General features: G+C 37.5%; 1 protein-coding gene across 4 annotated transcripts in view; it reads right to left on the minus strand.

Annotated features, from left to right (window-relative positions):
* Positions 1 to 20,263, minus strand: part of pip5k1ca (phosphatidylinositol-4-phosphate 5-kinase, type I, gamma a) — a 34,518-nt gene extending 14,255 nt beyond the window's left edge. For all 4 annotated transcript variants that reach the window (XM_077226384.1, XM_077226383.1, XM_077226382.1 and 1 more), the window contains exons 1-14: positions 19,944 to 20,263; positions 12,640 to 12,671; positions 12,441 to 12,527; positions 10,877 to 11,007; positions 10,683 to 10,800; positions 10,420 to 10,572; positions 4,913 to 5,212; positions 4,630 to 4,835; positions 3,181 to 3,264; positions 3,011 to 3,059; positions 2,219 to 2,303; positions 1,355 to 1,516; positions 1,128 to 1,269; positions 1,024 to 1,053 (exon numbers count right to left, since the gene is read on the minus strand). In XM_077226384.1, the coding sequence (XP_077082499.1) occupies positions 1,024 to 1,053; positions 1,128 to 1,269; positions 1,355 to 1,516; positions 2,219 to 2,303; positions 3,011 to 3,059; positions 3,181 to 3,264; positions 4,630 to 4,835; positions 4,913 to 5,212; positions 10,420 to 10,572; positions 10,683 to 10,800; positions 10,877 to 11,007; positions 12,441 to 12,527; positions 12,640 to 12,671; positions 19,944 to 20,055 (1,691 nt within the window). In that variant the 5' untranslated portion in view covers positions 20,056 to 20,263. The remainder of the gene's footprint in view (positions 1 to 1,023; positions 1,054 to 1,127; positions 1,270 to 1,354; positions 1,517 to 2,218; positions 2,304 to 3,010; positions 3,060 to 3,180; positions 3,265 to 4,629; positions 4,836 to 4,912; positions 5,213 to 10,419; positions 10,573 to 10,682; positions 10,801 to 10,876; positions 11,008 to 12,440; positions 12,528 to 12,639; positions 12,672 to 19,943) is intronic.
* Between the last annotated feature and the right edge of the window lie 1,218 nt (positions 20,264 to 21,481).

Below are 21,481 nucleotides of genomic sequence, written 5' to 3' on the forward strand. Positions count from 1 at the left end.
TATTTAAAACTTTAATCTCATAATACTATGTAATTGTAGTTACGGTGTAAATCCTCCGAGCAGCATTAAACAGTTAATAGTAATAGGTCTGAATGTCACTTCAGAATTCAGATGCAGCTTCTTTGTCGATACTAATTTAATTTGATTGGTAACCATTTACCGTCTTATTATTCTAATTGAATTTTTTGATAAAATTTCTGAATTTTTCATAAAAGATGACAAATATATTTAAAAAAGATTAGAATAATTGCCCTTATAAAGGTAATAAATTAATAGAACATGCAGAACTAATAGAATTAACAATAGAATAATTAACTAATAGAATAACAACTAAAATAGATGCGCTGTGATAGTAAATAATAGATGCGCAGTGACATTGTGTCCAGTGGTTCACCCAGCTTTGAAGTAGTAGGCTAATGATGGGTCATGTGGGTGCAGATGCGAGATAATCTACATAATATTTCTGAAATAATCAGCTAATATTTCTCTAGTGTAGGTTTCCGAATCCATGCCTATTGAGAAGAAAACCCTTTCTAGGCCCTGCCCAGCGCGATTTGTGTCAAAGCATTAGTCTGGTTGTTGGATGAGAGAGTTTATTTGTAATAAACCCTTTAAGAATCCATCCAGCAGCGGAGGACTGTTATTCTGCACTGAACTGTGGAAGAACTGAAAGCGGCACGGGTTGATCTTTGGTTGACCAATCAGCGGAAAGGGGAGTTTCATGCCCGCCCACACGTGGAAATCGAATATTCAAGCCATTTATCCATTTTCTATCCCTGAACATAAAAATATAAAAATCAAGCCGAATTCTAATTATTTTTTTTTTGGAAAAAACTAAAAATGAATTAATGAGCCGTTTTCTAATGTACACGGACCGTACACGGACCCAAGATAAATAAAAAGCAAGAAAAGAAAAGAAAACAAAACAAAACAAAATGTCTTTGTTCAATTCTAAAAAGTAGTATTTTTGGGTCTGTCAACAAGAACTACACCATATTGCAGACCAGTCTCCGTTTTACTCACGTTTCTTCGTGACTGGACTGGTTGTGTCTCCTGTACAGAAGAGAACAGAGTTTATTGCACCCGCTACGAACCTTACAGAGCGACAGACCGGGTCTTACTCTTACCTGTAGCGCGGTTGTTCGGAGGTGTCCGAGGGGGAGCGTTCTGGGATGGACAGAGAGGTGGTGGAGGAGAGCGTGGTGGCGATGGAGGCTGTGGTGGCCTCCTCGAATGAGGGAGGGGTGCAGGGAAGCACATCCATCCGACCTGAAACCAGGCAGAGTTTAAACATGTGACTGTAACCATTAAGTCCTCCTAGTTGAGAATGAAGAATGTATTTCGTATTGTTTACCATCATCATCCATTGTGGGGAAGCTACGGGCTCCTCTCAAGTCGTAGATGTTTTCGTCTCTCACGAAGGGAAGCTGGCTGGCCGACCACGCCGCTCCGGGCCCGCCATATTTGCCCGCGGCTAGACCCCCACGACCCCTTTTTGACGGAGAGGATTTTAACGCTGAAAGAAACAGGTTTACAAATGCACTTAGAAAATTAAAAATAGCATAATAAAACTAGGTGAAGCTTCATTAGCAGGGTTACGGTTAGGATTTTACTAAAAACTGTTAACACTGTTACTTTCATTATTATCTAAAATTAAAAAATCTTGTACAATCTATTGATAATAAATATCTTCTGTTTTTTAAATTTAATTTAGCACATCCATTTTAGATGTAAATTTTGTGCCTTTTAGGAATGCAACATACCTTATCGGTTATTGACCGACATTACAGCTTTTTAAAAAATGTATGGTACAGAATATTTAATTTTGCATGATAATTTCCTCTTTTTTTACATTTAGATTACCTTTGCTATCATTTTAAGTTAATCTTTTAAAAACACGAATTATTTAATAAAATAATAACACGATTATATGTAATCTATAGGAAATCTCAAAATAAATTTCATTTTTCATTCTACACACTACAATGCTGTAACGTCTAAATTAATTTGTAGTAGTGTTTTATTTTTCCTTTATATAGCCCAATTGTGGTAGACTTAGCAGTCATTTATTGGTTATAAGCCGTTAAAAGAAATATTTATCGTCTTATCGGTATCAGTCAGAATTTTCAAATCGGTGCATCCCTATCACTTTATAATTAATTCTTCATGCAGAACATGAAATGAATCTATGTGATTCAGTAGTATAAATTCAACTCACATGAAGTCTTTCTGAATACAATAGTGCTCATGAACCTGAAGAACCTGTCCGCATAGAAAGATGGTCTGTGAACAGACACTGTGTCCTGAAGAGTGAAAGAGACAGCAAATAAGTAAACCGTCTGAATAGCTACAGTTCATTCTTATTCCAGTTGACCAAATGGAAAATTACAGTTCAATACTGTGCAATTTTCATGCAGGCTTTAAGTCAAACTTGAGGTTTCCAGTGAAACATACATTATTCATGGAGACACCAGTCAACACTTCAAGATATGATCATGATATACCAGCTCTAGGTCTATAAATATCTTAATTAGCATGCAAATGAATCTTGAGCCATTCACAGTATGGCGTAGACTGACGCGGCACAGGCAGGGTTGGAGAAATCTCCTTTATTCACAGCTGAGCTGAGGAGAAAATGAGTGTGTGCATGTGTGTGGTATGTGCATGTGCGTCTCATATCCAGCAATAGCCCAATTGGCACATCCTCTTAAAAAATGGTCCCAAATTAGTGCACATTTGACAAGCATTTCCTCCAAAACCCCGTAATTCTCACTAAACTCCATTTGTGCTAACGTACCGCAGCTGACCCTGCTTTATTAACATGAAAATGTAAGATTTATAGTGAAGGTCAAAGACCACAGAGTCTCAAAACACAGCTGGAAGTTAACTTGGCCAAAGCTTTTCATCCAAAGTGACAAGAGATGGAGCGACTTGCATGGAACAATGGTGTTGATATATTTCGAAAGGTCTTTTCTAGATAACAGCCATTGAAATTCAAGGAAATTCTCACCCCATCGTGGACTAGAGCCTTCCACGTATGCTCCAATTTCTTTATTAACCTAAACAGAAAAATAACAAAAGTCACTCCATGGTGCTTTTAAATCATACTGGCAGCGATGAATCACACACCTCATGATGTAAATCATAAGTGACATGAGTCGGAGAGGTTGACGCAAGCACCTGTAAGACTGCAAGATGTCGATTATTCCGATGTACAGTAACAGCCGCTCTCCTCTTCCATTGACTGCAGGAATGCCGCCCATCCTGGCAGGGAAAAAACATGAGGAAATAAATGAATATGAAAGTTTTTACGGCCTAAAACACTCAAAAGTCTAAACCTCGCTAAACACTGAAATTAAGCTAAACATTTGGGAACATATTTGCAATAGGACTGAAAAGTGTCAAAATCTTAAACTGCATTCAGAAGAAAAATGGCTAAAAAGCCAAAAATGGCTAAAAAGACAAAATAATATAAATAAAAATGAATAAGATAAAAACCCAGAAAATAAAACACACACACAAAAATGTCTCTGTTCACGGTTCAAATTGCATTTTTTGCTTAAGCCACGGTCACATTAGACCAAAATTTCTACGCACACTGCAACGGTCATGATAAGACGTGACGCTCTGTGGTAAATATTTTATAAGCACAAATTCAAATTATGACAAATTATAACAAAAAAAGTTAAAATACACAATCTACTCCACTTTATTGTAAAAAATATGCCTTCTTTTAATTTAGCTAAGAGGTCAAGCCGTGGCTCATCAATCTTCTATTGGTCACACGGCTTCACGTGATGCGAATTTGCAAGTCAGAGTTCACCAAACTTGAAATGCAGCAAAATGCGAAGTCAATGTAACGAAATGTGTAGTGACCGCCCCTTTAGTCAACATGAATATGTTTATTGCAATCCATTTACTTCCATAATGTGACACATTTCCAGATGAAACAGGATATCTTACAGACAGGACTAGATTTTAGCCAGATTTTATACAAATTCTATGAAAAAAAAAAAAAACATTTTTAATTTATTTTGATAAACTTTTGGGAACAAAAAAGGGAAAAATGGCTGATAAAGGCTAAATAAATTCAAAGAAAATAAAATTCTAAAAATAAATAGGATTTAAACAACACAAAACAAAAGACAAAACAATAAAAAAAGACAAAACACAACAAGACAAAACAAAAGTCAACAAAAAACACAAAACAAAAGAAAAATGTCTGTTCGCTTTTAAAAAGCTGAATTTTTTGGTTAATTAACATGAATTTGTTGTTTGGAATCCATTACTTTCCATTATAAATGCAATTCCAGAAGAAACATGATATCTAACAGGACAGGACTTGATTTTATCCAGAAATGTTTTTTGTTTTTTTAAACTGTAAAATTAATCTTTAAAAAGATTTTATAAAGCAAAAAAAAAAATAGTATCAAAACACTATAGAATTCAATGTATTGATTATAGGCAATAACATGAAAATCATTACCAGGCTAGAATTATCAGATAGAATTTTGTCATTGCATCCCTGTTCCTACATCGTTCATTTTTAATGCATCTGAAAAATGTGTCACATATCTTTTTAAATATCCTTAATATGTGTCAAAACATGGACTAATTTGGGCCACTCACGTGTCGTCAGTGTCGATCTCCTCTCCACAGGCCGACGCTCCCTGTATGGACTCCATGGCAGTGGAGTAGAGCGCCTTCTGTGCCAGCGGCCTCTTTTCATCACTGTTGCCTTGAGATCCCTCCATCTGCTGCTCTTTCTCTGCCTGATCGATGTTGTGAACTCCCAGCAGCAAACTGTAATCCATAATCTTAAAGCTTTCCAAGACCTAAACATCAAAAACACATCAATTTAGCTCCCATTCACACATTCTCTCTAGACACCAGCACACTGTACAAAACGTACCAAACAGTCCCTCTGTAACGTCTTGACCAGGGCGCTGTGCGTGTCTGTGTCAAGCAGGAGACCGTCTTGAACTTCCTGCATGAAATCAAGGTCTTTGAAAGTGGGCTTTGCCTTTTCCCGCTCTTTCTTAGAGGCCCGTCGTTTGTAGGTGGATCCCTTCAGGTCGTATTTGAGGTGCATGCGCACAACCCTGGGCAAAACGTTGTTCATCACCACCATTCGAATGTTCTTGCCGCCCGATTGTACGCAGTACAACCCGAAGAACTTGGGCAATAAGGTGCGAGGATTCTGATTCAAGTTCTGCAGGAAACAAACATTTGAAAAATCAAAAGCCCAGTCAGAGTGAACGAATATTCAAATGCAAGTCGTCACATCTGTGGAAAAAACGATTGTATTAATATTTGCTGGTTACATGCATTGTGTAATTTATTTATTTAATCTTGAAAGGAATAGTTACAATTCTGTCATCATTTATTAACCCGATACTAAAATGTTGTGCGCTAAAATGCGTTGCGCCATGTTTGACGAACTTGCCAGTTTAAATATGAGGAAATTCAAATGAGATATTCAACAAACAACTTGTCTGCCTTTTCCTTACACAAAAAAAGTACCTAACCTTAAAGGGTTAGTTCACCCAAAAATGAAAATTCTGTCATTAATGACTCACCCTCATGTTGTTCCAAGCCCGTAAAACCTCCGTTCATCTTCAGAACACAGTTTAAGATATTTTAGATTCAGCCCGAGAGCTTTTTGTCCCTCCATTGAAAATCTATGTACGGTATACTGTCCTTGTCCAGAAAGGCAATAAAGACATCATCAAAGTAGTCCACGTGACCTCAGTGGGTTAGTTAGAATTTTTTGAAGCATCGAAAATACATTTTGTTCCAAAAATAACAAAAACGACGACTTTATTCAGCATTGTATTCTCTTCCGGTTCTGTTGTCAATCCGCGTTCATGAGTCCGCTGACGTAAGATGAGCTGACGTGTTATCTGGTGCGCCCGAGCTTCGTTTACAGTCTGAGGGAGACGCACGCTGTAAACAAAACAATCTTAGCAAACATGTCTAAGGATTTCGACACAGGGGAAGACTTGCATTTTTTTTAACCAGACATATTTATTTGAAGCCGAATACACGGACGCACCAGATAACACGTCAGCAGCATCTTACGTCAGCAGCGTCACTGGCCTCGTGAACGCGGATTGACAACAGAACCGGAAGAGAATACAATGCTGAATAAAGTCGTTGTTTTTGTTATTTTTGGAACAAAATGTATTTTCGATGCTTCAAAAAATTCTAACTAACCCCCTGAGGTCACGTGGACTACTTTGATGATGTCTTTATTGCCTTTCTGGACAAGGACAGTATACCGTACATAGATTTTCAATGGAGGGACAGAAAACTCTCGGACTAAATCTAAAATATCTTAAACTGTGTTCCGAAGATGAACGGAGGTCTTACGTGCTTGGAACAACATGAGGGTGAATCATTAATGACATAATTTTCATTTTTGGGTGAACTAACCCTTTAATGACATCCAATTTCACTGTGACCATATGGAAAAGAGCAGCGTGAATACTCTTCAAAACCTGTTCTTTTGTGTTCCACGGAAGAACAGAAAAGAATCTAATCTTTTCAGCCTTTTCTTCACACAAAAAGAAGTACTTGTATGATACTTTTATATAGCTTTTTTTTGTCACTTTATGAGCCTTGATGGCGTCAAAGTTCACAGTCACCGTATGGAAAAGAGCAGCTTCCTTTGTGTTCCACGGAAGAAAGAAAGTCACACGGATTTAGACCGGCATGATGAATAAATGATAGCAGAATTCTAGTTTTTTGATACTATTCCTTAAAATTATATCAATATTACAACACACATCAGTTTTTATATTGCATGCAAACCACACTTTGGCTGATGACCACTTCTAAATGTTAATACTCATTCAATAACTATTTTGAATTTATGCATTAGCTTGAAGTAATCATTATTTGTTTTTCCCACATTCCAGATTCAAAACACACCATTTCAACCAAAAAAAACAAAAAAAACATGCTTCCTCAAGTCAATGGCATTCAGTTTGCCAGCTAATGTTCCAGAGCGTTGTAAAACCACCTGATTCCAATTAGATTGGATTTTATATCCTCTTAAATAGCACCACAAAAAGGCAAAGCAATGAAGCAGATATCCAACCTAGAGGAGCTTTGTGGAATAACCATCACCTTCCCAAAGGTGACATGTCCTACAAGATATGATCAAAGAGGAGAAACCGAAAGAGAAAAAGAGCTAGACAGTGTTAAAGTAAGGTTTCTGTAGGCGAACTGGCCAAGGTCAGCATTGTTGCTGAACAACAACTGATCCGTCACTATTCATGGGCTCATTAGCTCCAGCTGAATGGATGGAACAAGCCAAGCCAGTCACTGCTCAGTCTGCTGACACTGAGAACCCATTTAGGCATCATCTACTGAAAGAAAAAAACATGTTCTCTTGGAAACCAAACTCTTTTGTACTTATATTGTGAATTGGATTGGTCCGATGCAGACTGAAAGCTGAAACAAGCACAGTTTAAATGCTAATTGTGTCATTTATTTTATTATTCAGGAAAATAGCGGACAAATCGCCTCAGGGGAGAAATTAGCTCGAAATAGCTTGTTGGGTAATCAGCAGTGTTGTTGTTTAACCAGGTGGTTGATTTGTGACAGCATGTGATAATAGGCTGGAAAGCATCTTTCTCGAAAAGTACTGAATAACAGCATAAACTGTGTATTTTAGCCTAGCTTCAATTGCTGTCCATCGTGACCGATGACGACTTCCTTCGAATTAGATTTCTCCACAGATTCCTGTTTTTTGCTTGGCGATCCCACCTGCCAAGTGGGATCTGTTTATGCTTGAGATTTCTTTTAACTGTGTCTTTGAAGCGCAGCTTTGGCCTGCCTATGCCACGGTGCCCTTCTTTGAGCTGGGAGTAGATAATGTTTTGGTAGTTGACTATTGTCCAGTCTGCTCAGATGGCCAGCCCATCTCAGATTGCGCTGGATTAGTGTTTCATACATACTAGGTGTGTTGGTTTTGTCTAGTAACTCTTTGTGGGATATATGGTGCCACCTTTTAATGCCTAGAATTTGTCTCAGGTGTCTCATCATGTAGGCATTGAGGTTGTGTGGTTGGCTCATATAAACTGTCCAAGATTCTGCTCCATATACAAGAGCTGGGAGAACAATTGAACGATACACGACACATTTTGTCGTTATGGGGAGGTCTTTGTTGGACCAGACTCTTTCTTTTAGTCGGCCGAATGCCTGCAAAGCTTTAGATTCACGTAGATATAATTCGGCATCTAGTTTGTTGTTGTCGGTAACTATTGCCCCGAGGTATTTGAACTCTTTGACCGTGGCAAGATGTTCGCCTCTAATCTGGATGTTCGTTTTGGCTGCTTTTGTCGTTGCCTGGAACATTATTACTGTCTTCTTTATATTTATCTTGAGTCCATAGGCTGTTGCCGCTGTGGCAAAGCGGGTGATCATTTCCTGTATATCCTGATGTGAGTGGGCAACAAAGGCAGTGACATCGGCGGACATAAGTTCCCGGACAAGGAGAGGTTTAGTTCTACTGATGATTTGAACTGATTGACGTTGAAGAGGTCAGCTCCTGGCCTTGTATCAATAGGCTGTGCTCGCAAAAGCTGGCACATGCATCCCATTAAAATGCCCGCGACAGTTCCATGCACAGATATTTTAGTTTCATTTTTTAAGCTATAAGGTCAGGTTTGAACAAAGTAAATGAGAAACTAAAGAAAAAATTTAATTGGAGTTGGTTATTATTGTTTAAAGAGTTATGTATCAATCTTTAAATGTGTTTTGTTCCAATGATTCCCACATAAAGTAATTGGTTCAAAACTTCAAATCTCTTACTGAAACAATTGTTTTCATAGAATACACTTGTCTGTTAACAATGAGTTGACAGTTTGAACATTTTTGTTCACTTTTATTTATTTTAAAGATCTGAGGTGAATTGTTGGTTTCCAGCTATAAAATACACACAAAATGATATTCAAACTCACACAGACACTTTTAACACTAAATAAAGCACATAAACAGTACCTGAGATTATCATAATTTCTGTTATTGTTCCAGCCGCGACGTCGGAGAAATAGAAACAGAAAACGCGACGCAGCCGCCACGCAGCTGACACGCAACAGAAATGCCACGATCACGCCACGCGGCCAGTGTGTCTCCGGCCATGTTAAGTCAATGCAAAGACGCGTTACGCACGTAAAAAATTCCTGCGGCGTATTCGCGTCTACCGCGCCGCGCTCCACGCCTCATTCGCGCGTCAAGAGAATTGAGCGTCTGGCGCGTTACGCGCGGTACGCGGAAATGGTGCATTTTGTGCATTCACGCGTTTGACGCAAATTAGCGTCTGCCGCCCGAGTTGAAAAATCTGAACTTTGGCGTCAATTCGCGCCGCGTTAACCAATCAGGAGCCTAGCTGCTTGCTGCTGTCACATTGTGAAGTATCTAGATGCTTCAATACATTATTTTGTAATGGTTCTAATGCACTCAAAGCAACTATTTTATCACATAAAACTTGATTTCAATAGATAGACATTCATTTTGTATTGAATTCTATTTATTCCATATCTAGATTATATTAAATATTATTATAATGTGAAGACAAACATACTGCATTATAAGTTCATGTCTGGACAGTGTTGTGTGTGAGCGAGAAAAAAATCACAGGACAGATTAATCACTTTTGGAGGCTGGCTCCATCATCAAAACAAAAATAAATGACAGATTAGGTGGATGAGATCGAGGGTGATCCTCGCTCCGATGCGGGACAACAGGTCATCAAGCTGGGCGCGGGACAGGCGGAAGTACCGCTGAAAGCGGCCGTCATCCAGGCGCAGCTCCTGGAGCGAGCAAATGGTGAAACTCGCCACACTGGGTCGAAGGGTCAGGTGGACACAAATACGGCGACGATGACCCCTACGCCGCCGTTCTGCTCTCCAGAGCAAATACAGAGCTGTGACTCTCTCGGTGAATGCTCGATCAACATAAAAAAGATGGCCGCCAACGGGTTTCGATTGTGACGCGCGTAAATTTCGCTTCAAACTTTTGTTTTTTTACGCGCGTCAATTTCGCTCTTGACGCGCGAATGGATTCAAAGTGGTCAAGCGTATAACTAGACGCGGTAGGCGCGAATTTGACGCGCTATTCGCGTCCGGTGTGAACGCAGCATTATCGCGTGTCACGGGGTCATGTCTGGTTAGGACACAGTGTTAGGACAATGTCTGTTGTGATGCATTCATAATAAATTCATGCTGCTGTTTATGCTTCATTTGTTGTATTCTCATCTAGATTTCATTTTATACATGTATGTACACATGTACGTTTAGTTTAATTGGGTTGGGGTGTCGTGGGGGGGAAAAAACACTATAAAGGGGTGCCATGCTTTCAAAAAGTTAGGGAAGCAATTTAAAATGCATCAGTTAAAGTACGGCAACTCACCATGTAATATCCAGGAAGAAGCTTCTGCAAAAACTCTGCCTCCTTGTGCATAACTGTCTTGATGATGAACTCATCGTCCTTGGTGACATAGAAGACTGAACCACTGGCTCCCGGATTGGACAGCTCAATAAGTGGTTCGTTACAGAGCGAATACTAAAGGCCAACACAAATATAGATAAATTCAGGTTGAGCGATTCTTCAGTGGTCCTGAATAAATCCAAGCATTTATTATAAAAAACTAGCCTTTAGCTTATATTTCTCACCAAATAGTCATCCGGCCGTATCCCGAAGAGCTCTCTGAAGTAACGGAAGGCCACGGGAGCGTAGGTTTTGAAGCGGAAGTCTGGGAAATGATGGGCTGGTGTCAGGTTGCTCCCTTCACTGGAAGAACAAGGAGAAGAATATTTATTGCATGTGAAATTTTACATCCACCCTCAACCTCAGACGGATAGCTCACCTGGGGAAGAAGATGCTCTCCACCACATAGAAATCCTGCATCAGGACGTCCCGCTCAGGCTTGGAACTCAAGTTGCCAACCGTGTAGCCAATCCCAAGCTGAATGGCCCCCTTGAGTGCTGAAGATGTGGTCTGAAACCCCCCCAGATATAAATGACTTGAGATACATTTTCTTAAATATTAACCCAGAGATTGATCTTTTAATCTACGTTTTTTGTTCTGATATCGTCTAGTCCAAAGGTGTCTTCAATCCTGCTCCTGGAGGGCAACTGTCCTGCAGAGTTTAGTTCCAACCCTAATCAAACACACCTGAATCAGCTCATCAAGCTCTTCAGGATCGCTTGAATATAAAAAGGCAGGTGTGCTGAAGCAGGTTGGAACTAAACTCTGCAGGACAGTGGCCCTCCAGGAGCAGGATTGAAGACCTCTGGTCTAGTTACACATTTCTGCAGATCAAGCTTATAAGCAATATTACAATTCTGCTCGATACCGATAAACCGATAATTAGTTTGTATTACTCATTACAGCGAGATGGTCTTTCTGCTGGGCCTTAGGCCTGTCGCACACAAAAGGCACCGTTGGAGGTGCGACAGGCCTAAGGCCCAGCGGAAAGACCATCTCGCTGTAATGAGTAATACAGTAATATAGTTTGTATATTATTATTATTATCATTATTATTATTATGATTATTATTATAATTATTACCATAATTTGTATGTATTAAATGGTAAATTGTACATTTTAAAAATAAACACTATTTTGGCTAAAACAAAAACAAAAAACATTAACCTAAAATCAATTGCTTTAAATTTACATTTTTTTAAATATACAGTATGAAAAAGGGATATTTATTTTGAGATTTACTAAATATTACATTTCACTGTTATTCAATTCTTAGTGTTTTTATAGATTAATTTAAGGCTAGTGTTAGATGATGGCAAAGGTTATCTAAACATAACAAGAGAGAAAATAAGCATGTACAATTAAATATACAATATCAACCGATATACAACTGAATCTGAATGGAATCAATATCGAATCTAGGAAATCTAGAATCCAGAAAAAGTTTTTAGGTTAGCGTTAGATAACGGCAAACAATCTAAATGTAAAAAGAGAGGAAATGAGCATGTAGAAAAAAAAATAATGTTGACCAATATAAAACATACAAAAAAAAATATATACATATATATATATATATATATATATATATGGTAAATGGACTGCATTTATATAGCGCTTTCACAGACCCAATGGCCACCAAAGCGCTTTACATATTGCCTCACATTCACTCATTCACTCACTCATTCACACACCGACGGCGGTGTCAGCCATGCAAGGCGCCATCCAGCTCGTCGGGAGCAGCTGGGGTTAGGTGTCTTGCTCATGGACACCTCGACACTATATATATATATATATTTTTTTTTTTTTAATTAATGTTTAAAATAAATAATATCGGCTGATATGGTACAAATTCATTGTGCATCCCTAGATGTAACTAAAATAATCTAAATGGAACCAGTATCGAATCGAGAAAAAGTTGTTGAAATTGATTCGGAGCAATGCACCTTCTTATATGTGGTTTCTCCTGAAGCATCCACTCCTCTGTGACCGATCTTCTTCCCATGAGCCGGCTGGCCTGACGATGAAGGCATCTGGTGTAAAAAGAGCAAAAATATGAGATACCACCAACCTGCAATCCCTACATGAACAGGTTTCTTTACAGTCTAATAGTAGATATTCTTGATATGTGGTAAAGGAATATACCTCTGTGATGAAAGCCTTTTTCGATATCGTGTCTACGAAAGAAAAAGAACAGTGATTAACCGGGTATTGACGACACTATCTCAATTAAAGGATTACATTTCATTGATTGCAAAATAAAAATTCAGACAATCGTGATTTAAAATCAGATTTGTGTGCCTATGATCATTTGAGACATTTTCATCTGAAATTATAACCAGACTTCAAGGGTCAACGGGTCATCCGCTAAAGCACAGACATCATCAGCCGGCTTCATTATTCAGCCTCCATTTATATTCCATCGCTGCCCCTCGAGCATCAGCAGCAGCTGTCAACGGCGACTGGGATGTTTGTTGACAAAGATGATCCGATGAAAATACACAATGTGAAGATGACGGCTGGATTCCTTGAGCTGTGCTTCTCACCCCACGGTCGTCCCAGACGCAACTGCACACGCTCCCATTCAGTTCCTCGGTTTTCATGGCATCCCAATCAAGGTCAACAAGCCTTAGTGTTTGCATATGCATGTGGCATCAACAGACACATGCTGCTCTAAATAGGCCATTGGCCGCTAGACAGAGCAGCTCATAGCCATGCAGTGAGAAAGCAAAAGCAAAACCAAGATGACGGGCATGCTGGAAAATCCAGCTAAAACAGCTTTGAGGAAAAGTCAACCCAAAAATGTTAATTCTGTCCCCATTTACTCAGCCTCATGTCGTTCCAAACCTGTATGAGTTTCTTTTGTTTGTAGAACAGAAAAGGAGACATTTTGAGAAATGTGCTGGTTACTCTATTCAATGTCTTTACAAAGAATTAGTCTGGAGGTTTTAAACTTCAAAAAAGACATAAAAGTGTAATATTAGGGCTGCACGACTTGGGGAATAAATCTACAGTAATTGCAATTATTCTGTGACTTAAAATGTGGTAAAAAAAAAGTTTTCTGTGCTTGTTTGTAGTGCTGCACAATTTGGCAAAATAGTATGTGTGATTATATCTCAATATGGCTATAACATAAAGTTATATAAATGGCAATGAAATAAAACATAAACATTATCATTATTATTACTAAATAAAATATAATAATAAAAAATAAAAAAAAGAAGACATATTACTATTGTAATATAAAATAAAATAATAATACTTTTATCTTCCCTTGCAGCTGTAGAATCACAATACCAAAATGTATGGTTATTTTTCAAACGCCATCAAACTTTTATTTCGACAGAATTTTTTATTTATTTTGTCAGATCTTTAATCATTTGAAATGGTTCACAAAATCGGAACAATTCGTTCACAAATCAGAATGACTTTCGGCCCAGTTAAAATGATTATTAGCTAACTAGAAAGGAAAATCTTAACATCTGCTCTAAATATGATAGCTTGTGATTGTTAACAAGTTCGATCTTCAATGAATCATTTGAAACCACTCAGAGTTGATCTGAATCCGTTCTTGACATATTGACTCACGTGGCTAGCTAGAAATTCATTACAAGCTGTATTTTCCTCCTGCAAGCTTCCCGTTTTAGCTGAATTCGTTGTTGTGAAGTTGGAAGCTCAAAGTTAGAAAAAACATAAAGGCTGCAATGTACCATTTCACCTCTGAAACAGCACATCCACACCAACAAGCCTCATGACCAATAGTTCCTGTTATTTCTGGATCCAGCTGTCAATGTGGGCTCCTGAAACTGTTACGGACTGTTTGGGCAACATTATGGTTCTCCATAAAAGAGCTTTTTCCTAGACCTTGTTCGTTGATGTTAGGTTTGGCTTCAGTTCAAGCTGGAGGAGCGCAGACATTGCTGTAGGATTTCTGCTATACTTCACTAGCCAAGGTTAACCAGACATCTAATAAAGACCAGCAAAAATTTGCTTTTTATTTAAAGGCACAGAAGAAAAGACAGAAAATGAATGAGATTTAAACTGCCTATACTTGAGACATTGTCTGGACATATGTGCTAACCTCTAAGCTACATATTTGACACACACAATGTATAAACTGTTAAAAGTGGTAATACAAACATCAAGGTTCAGAAATTGATTTTGTGGAAGTGAAATTGTGTTAAACAGAGCTGAGGGGAACATTATTTTTAGCTAAAGCACTACAAACATTACCTTAAACTAGCCTAAAGTTAGCCTAGCCTTGAAATAGCCTAGTCTTGATTTACTCAAGACTACACTTTTATATATTCTATTATGAAATGATGTTCAGACACTTCTATGTCAAGCCATAATGAACTTTAAAACTTTTAAAACAGGGGTTGGAGCTCATAACTTCACCAGTGCTAATTAATTAACATAACACCTCCTGAAATTCTATATGCTTTGGTTAGGTGTGATCACAGCCAGCTCAAAATGGACTTGAAATGAAGAACTTGACGACAGAATCTTTGACGTGTCACCTGACACCTCAAACTAACATTCATTATATGAGATTAAATTTACCATAGACTTAGCATGTATATGCTAGTTTGTGAGAAACAAATCAAATGGTATGATGGCAAAAATCTAAATACTTAAAGTAAAACCATGCAAGACATGAACAACTGCTCATAATCTGGTAAAACAGAACTGTTTAAAGCAAACCAAAGGATACAAGAGATTATAAACCTACCAGTAAGGCCACAAAACCATTTTCATTGCTCACTTCTGATCTGAGAGTTGAAAATAAAAACAAGTTCCTCTTGCAAATTTTATTTAAGTAACACGCCTTTCAACAGATGCTTTTATTCAAAGTTCATAGTTCTTAGTTATCCGACTTAAGCCCAAAGTATACTTCATTTTTATGCCTGCGGATGAGACAGAACAACAAACTACTCAAGATGCAACAACAATAGACACTTACCAATGAATACACTTGTGTGAGGGGGTTAAATAAATACAAAGATTTTTTTTCTCTCATAACTATAACAAAATAGCGTTAACACTGGACAAGGATGAAACTTTCTATTGCACATGTGTTCACGCACTCTATTAAATGGAGTTTGCTTTTTTTAAAATTTTAACCTACGACGATAAAACATGTGAAAAATATCCCAAAGACATATTGAAGAAGGCACATAAGCCATATGTAGGGACCAGAAAATCAAAAAGATTTTGGGCCAGTAAGGAAACCACCAAGCATCCGAAGGGAATATCATACACTCTTAAAAAATAAAGGTCCTTTACTGGCAGTGCTGGGATGATTACTTGCAAATGGATCAAAAAGTTAAATAATTAATTAAATCTAAAAATGTTACATTTAAAGAAAAATATTTTAAATTAAAACAATCCAAATAAAACTCTTTCACAAAAATTTTTCTATGTAATTATAGCCACCTAACTAGTGGCTGTTCTTGTGTGTTCAACTCAACGTTAAGCTTTCCAAAACATATATAAGCAATAGGCTTTTTAGAAAGTAAAACATTTTAAAAAATAAAATTAGGAAGAATTTTAAAAATGAGAAGAATTATGGAGAATCAGTGAATGCAATCAATAAAAAAGTAACTGTAGACTGATTACAAGTATTTTGAACATGTAAAATAATCTAATTATTACAACTATTATATTTTAGGAATCTGATTACGTAATCCAGATTACATGTAATCCGATATTACCCAGTTCTGCTTTATGGGCATCGATGGTTCCATGGATAACATTTAATATCCATGGAACCTTTTCATTCTACAAAATGTTCTTTATAGAGCAAAACTATTTTTAAAATGTTCTTCACAGTAATAAAAAAATTGTTCTATTAAGAACTAACTGAAAGGTACTCTGAGGAACCAAAAATGGTTCTTCCATGTCATCACTGCAAAACCCCCCTTTTGGAACCCTTATTTTTAAGAGTGCAACACGCAACAATACACTACACTTTAGCAACTATTTGACAACATTCTGGGAACCATTTACAATAGCTGTTCTGGTAAATCTTCATAAACAATGGTTGGTTACAATTAAACACAAATATGTCAATGGGGCACTCCGCGTCCTCTAATAAAAGACACTCTACTCCCTCTGAGGTGCCGATGGGATTGAGTGTCTTCCAGTGCCCTGGTCTGCTCTGAAGGCTAGCCTATAAAAAGCTCCATCCTCTTCGGGGCGGGCAAGGAATACAGAGAGACACCATTATGCAATTCTTGCTTGTTTTCCATTTCCCACCGGAGCTTGAAAACTCCCAGCAGTCTGAGCTCTTAGAATAACACAAGTTGAGGAAATAGATGTATGTGCCGACAGACTTGCTGGGTTTTGGGTTTCGCAAAGCGATATCAGCGAGCAAAACACTATTACAGCTTTGAGTATCACCTAGGGTTTGCTTATATATGCATCTCATGGGATGTTATGTGTATAAACCGAGAGAGCCATGTCTGCATTTCACAGATGCTTTAATTGTGTACATTTACCACCACCACCACCACCACATGATGAAGTGGTGCTTGAGACGGTCCATTTGGCTGTAATGAAATTGTTTTATAATTAATCTACAATATAGATATTTTCCTATCTTGGCCTTAATCTGTTCAATTTTGTTCTTAATGAGCCGAGCGATACGGCCTCTGAACAGAACAGCAATGCAGGTATTTATCATTCAGACGGGTCGAAACAGGAGCAATCATTGTATTACTACGCGTAAAGGGTAATATTATTGCTCATAGTTAAAGCTTTGAACTTTATAATTTTTTATCATAATCATTTAACTAATTTATTATCATCACCATAAACACAATAAACAAATAGTTTTACCGTTTACTGCACTTTGTTATTCTTCTAATTATTGACCTACTGCAGTTAACTCTTTCCCCGCCAGACATTTCAGGCTTTCTGTGTTTTCACTGTTGTACTGTAGGGGGTGCTATGACACATCTTCTGAAAGAGTACTGAATCTCCCGATCAAAACACAGGTGTAGAAGAAGCAGAAACAAGCGATATCATATGTAATCATATGCATATGTAAAATAAAGCGATCACCAACATTAAACAGCATATAAATAAACATTTCCAATACAGCAGAGCAAGAATGGTTTATTCGAAAATTGTTTTGCGATGTTCCAATTGTTTCGCAGAAATTAAATTTGCAACTTGCAGAAAAAAGTATGTGGCTACCAACATCCTGGTGTTGTGGCGGTGAATTTTGCACAGGCGAACAACAGCAATATATTGTTATCATATTGGCTAGTGGCCGATAATAGTTTTTTCTTAATTTATCGTATCCATCAAAATTGGATATTCAGCTGTGCATGATTTCCCCTATTTGGACATTTAGATTACATTTGCCATCATCTAACATTCCTAATAATATCATTAGGTCTAACACCTAATAATTTTAAGCACAAATGTAAACATTTAATTCCATTGTGGTGAGATTTAGCAACCTTTTTGGACATAAACACTGCTAAAGAACTCAATTAAACCTATAACTCACTAAAATTTTATCTAATTTTAGGAACAAAACCTAAAACCCCCCATAAAACAAGTGTGTCCATGTCACTTCAGGTGAGAAAATGACTCACAGGCCATGTCATGTGATTGCATGCTCAACAGTCAGCATGTTTTCCCAGTATCTACACGGGAGAAGCCGGGGAGAAAACCAATGAAAACAGGAGGATGCCGAGGCAGGAGACGCCAGGGGAGTTCAGGGAGTGTTTGGATGCACTTTTAGCAATAAAAGAGAAGATGATGGGACTACAAGAGAGTCTGTGACATTTACTACGAGCCAATTGCGTTGACATTTATGTCTTTGAACAACGGTAACCACAATGCAGTTTGCAAAGCTTCAACACATACGCAAAAGAACAAATCTTGTCAACAATGAGCTGGATAAAGGTCAATAAGTACATACTACTGAACATAGGCACTTTTTGGAGTGGATCACATTTTGTGCTCTTCAATAAGATGACTCGTGTGTTTACAAGAACTATCTTAAACTGATTATGTTTAATAACACAAGAAAAGAATGGTATTATTTTGTTTTGTGTGTATATCTGTTTACATATTCATGTTAAAAGCAGATGAAAAACTGATCATTTGAAACGTAGCTTTCTTTCCTTTCACTTTAAAAAAAGTTGCTGCCTTAAATTTTTAAGTACAATCAACTTGGATGTTTAAGTCATTTCAAATTAAATTACATTAAACTGACTTAAAAACTGAGTTGAATCTTTAATAACTTATAAAAATGTAGATAATTGCTTAAATTATTTTGATGACTTAAAGCAATGTTAAAACATATGTTGTCATAACTATTTAATTTTTTTTACAGTGTTCTGGGTTTACAGAATGAGGTGATTTTTGATGGTTATCTGCATAGTGTGCATGTGAACACACTCATTGACACCTCACACACAGATACGTGACTTATTAACAGTAGAAACAACACAAATGGGGAACTGAGAAGAAAATAGCACATTCTCTTAGAAACAAGAGTGTATTTGATAAATAAAGTAACTGTTATGAAACTGAAAAATGAAATTATCAGATTGAACCAAGTGCAAGGCTCAACGAGGATTTTTGTGTGTTTGTTAATATACCATGGCATACAGTGAGGTACAAGAAATATTTAGCCAAGACTGCACTATTTCTAAATCACTAAGATTTGTATTGTACAAAAGACCAATTTATTTTCCACACATATATATATATATAGGTTTAACTTAAGCTATATAATGGTTTTAAAATGAGTTATAATGAATAAAATAACAAAAATGCTAAATCGAAGTGAAAAAAGGTTAAATAACAATTTACCATCATTGCACCATGGTGACACCACAGTGCTTTTTTTCATAATTTTTTTCTAAGACATACTAAGCTACTCAACTAAATTAAGGAAGGCATCAATAAATAAATTAAGGCATTCAAAAATAATTCTGAAAACAAAATCATTGCTGTAAAATGCCATCTAGTCAACAAAATACATTTTATGCATTCAAATTTGCATATGCAATAAACATTTTATTCTCAACAGATGCAATACAAGCCTTACCCCATTTCTCACCTGAAACCCCCATCATCCCCTTCCCATCTGTCATCTACCCAATGTCCCTGCTATGCTGATGGCTAGCGAGCTGATTCTGGTTTTAACCCGTCACATCAAACCATCCACCTGACAACAACATGCCCATAAAACTATATAGCCTATTAAAACCGCACAGTACACACTCTCTCTCTATGGCTGCATGAGAATCCCAACAATCTGATGCAGGAATGATATATCACATGCATCAGTGTCCCTTCTCCATGCATGAATGCTAGTCTTGCTAGCTCTATCCAACTGCATCCCAGCCACCTATGAATCAATGAGATGAGATGAAGTCTTTTTTAAACCCCTCTATCGAATCAAACCCCGAGTGGTTAGTTACCCGCGTCCCCGTCGTCTGTCGTCCCCGCGTCATCGGATGATGCTGCCCCGGATAACGGACTCCCATCCCCGGCCTCACACAGGCTGGCCGCCCCTTCAGCCTCCACTTCCATTCAAAATCCCGGGATAAATAATCTGAGCGAGAGCGCTGGCAACTGATGATAGCGAGTAATTCAAACTATACACAGCTTTCTGGGGCCTTTATATTTATATATGGACCTTAATAGCTGACAAAATAATAATGTGAGAGATTGAGGACTGTTCCTGCGCGTTGTAGTCCTCCAGACCTCTCCTCTGAGGTGTCATGCACAGGATTTGGATGTTCGATTCGCGAACGAATCGTTCGTTTGAACAGACTGAATGGTTCAATTGAACCGACCTGGAAACCCACGAACAAATCTTTTTGGGCTGGTTTTGATTGTTTGACTGTCAGCCTATGGTAACTTGATACTGAAAATAAAGGAATTCTGAAAGAAATTACGACAAATATTCTGATTTTTTAAATTTATTTATTACAGTAACTGTAACTAATGTGGTATTTTGACGAAAACTACTAGCTATATTTTACCAGACAACTTTTGACACATCTGATTGAACAAAATCTTAGTGATAAACAGTGGAGAACACGATTATTTGAAACATTGTTGATTGTTTGAACTGGTTCATTGACGCGAATTGAATGAATCGATTCGTAAGAATGAATCGCACTTCCCCACAGGAGCTGCTGAATGTTCTGATGAGGCTGCTGCTGCTCTCTTTTGGTGAATCACTATAATATTCCAACAGCGTTGTTTTCACTGTTATGGTTGTACCTACAAAATACTAATTAGTGTTCAGTGAATTCTCTATTTGCATTAAATGAAGCAGTCAGCATATATAATACAAATGTTATTGTAAATATAATTCTTATATATTAGAGAATTATTGACTTGCAGAGGTGGACAAAGTACACAACTTCCTTACTGGAGACTTGAGTTAAAGTACAGATACTACAGGTCAAATATTAGTAAGAGTAAAAGTTGTAAAGACCGATTTTTACGTAAGTAAAAGTACAGAAGTACTCGTTTTTAAAAGTACTTAAGTAACAAAAGTAAAAAGTAAATCTCAGTGCATTGTTTTATTTTTGTTGCATTGTTGTAGGATCTATGCCTGGCTACCCTCATATCAATATCAAATTTATTTCTAGAACACAAGTTCCAGTAGTGGGATTGAATGTGAGATTGAATACGTGTACTCAATAACGTCCACAATGGTTTCGGACACCTAAATGGCTGTTGCCTCAAATAGTGCCCTATTTAAGTTTTTTGACTTTTCGTTTACGTTGAAAATGAAAATCAGGTTGATGTCAGAATCCAACATCAGATTGACGTTAATCTCCAACATTGGACAGACGTTGTATTGGGGTTGAAAATGAAAATCGGGTTGACGTCAGAAACCAACATCAGTCGGGTTTTGACGTCAACCCGACTTTTATTTCCAACCAAAATCCAACGTCTGTTCGACGTCGAGTTCTGACGTCAATCCGACCTTGACAGAAAT

Source organism: Siphateles boraxobius, unplaced genomic scaffold, assembly GCF_051911475.1.
Source record: "Siphateles boraxobius isolate OS27281-9 unplaced genomic scaffold, OSU_SipBor_1 13, whole genome shotgun sequence".
Taxonomy (NCBI): Eukaryota; Metazoa; Chordata; class Actinopteri; order Cypriniformes; family Leuciscidae; genus Siphateles; species Siphateles boraxobius.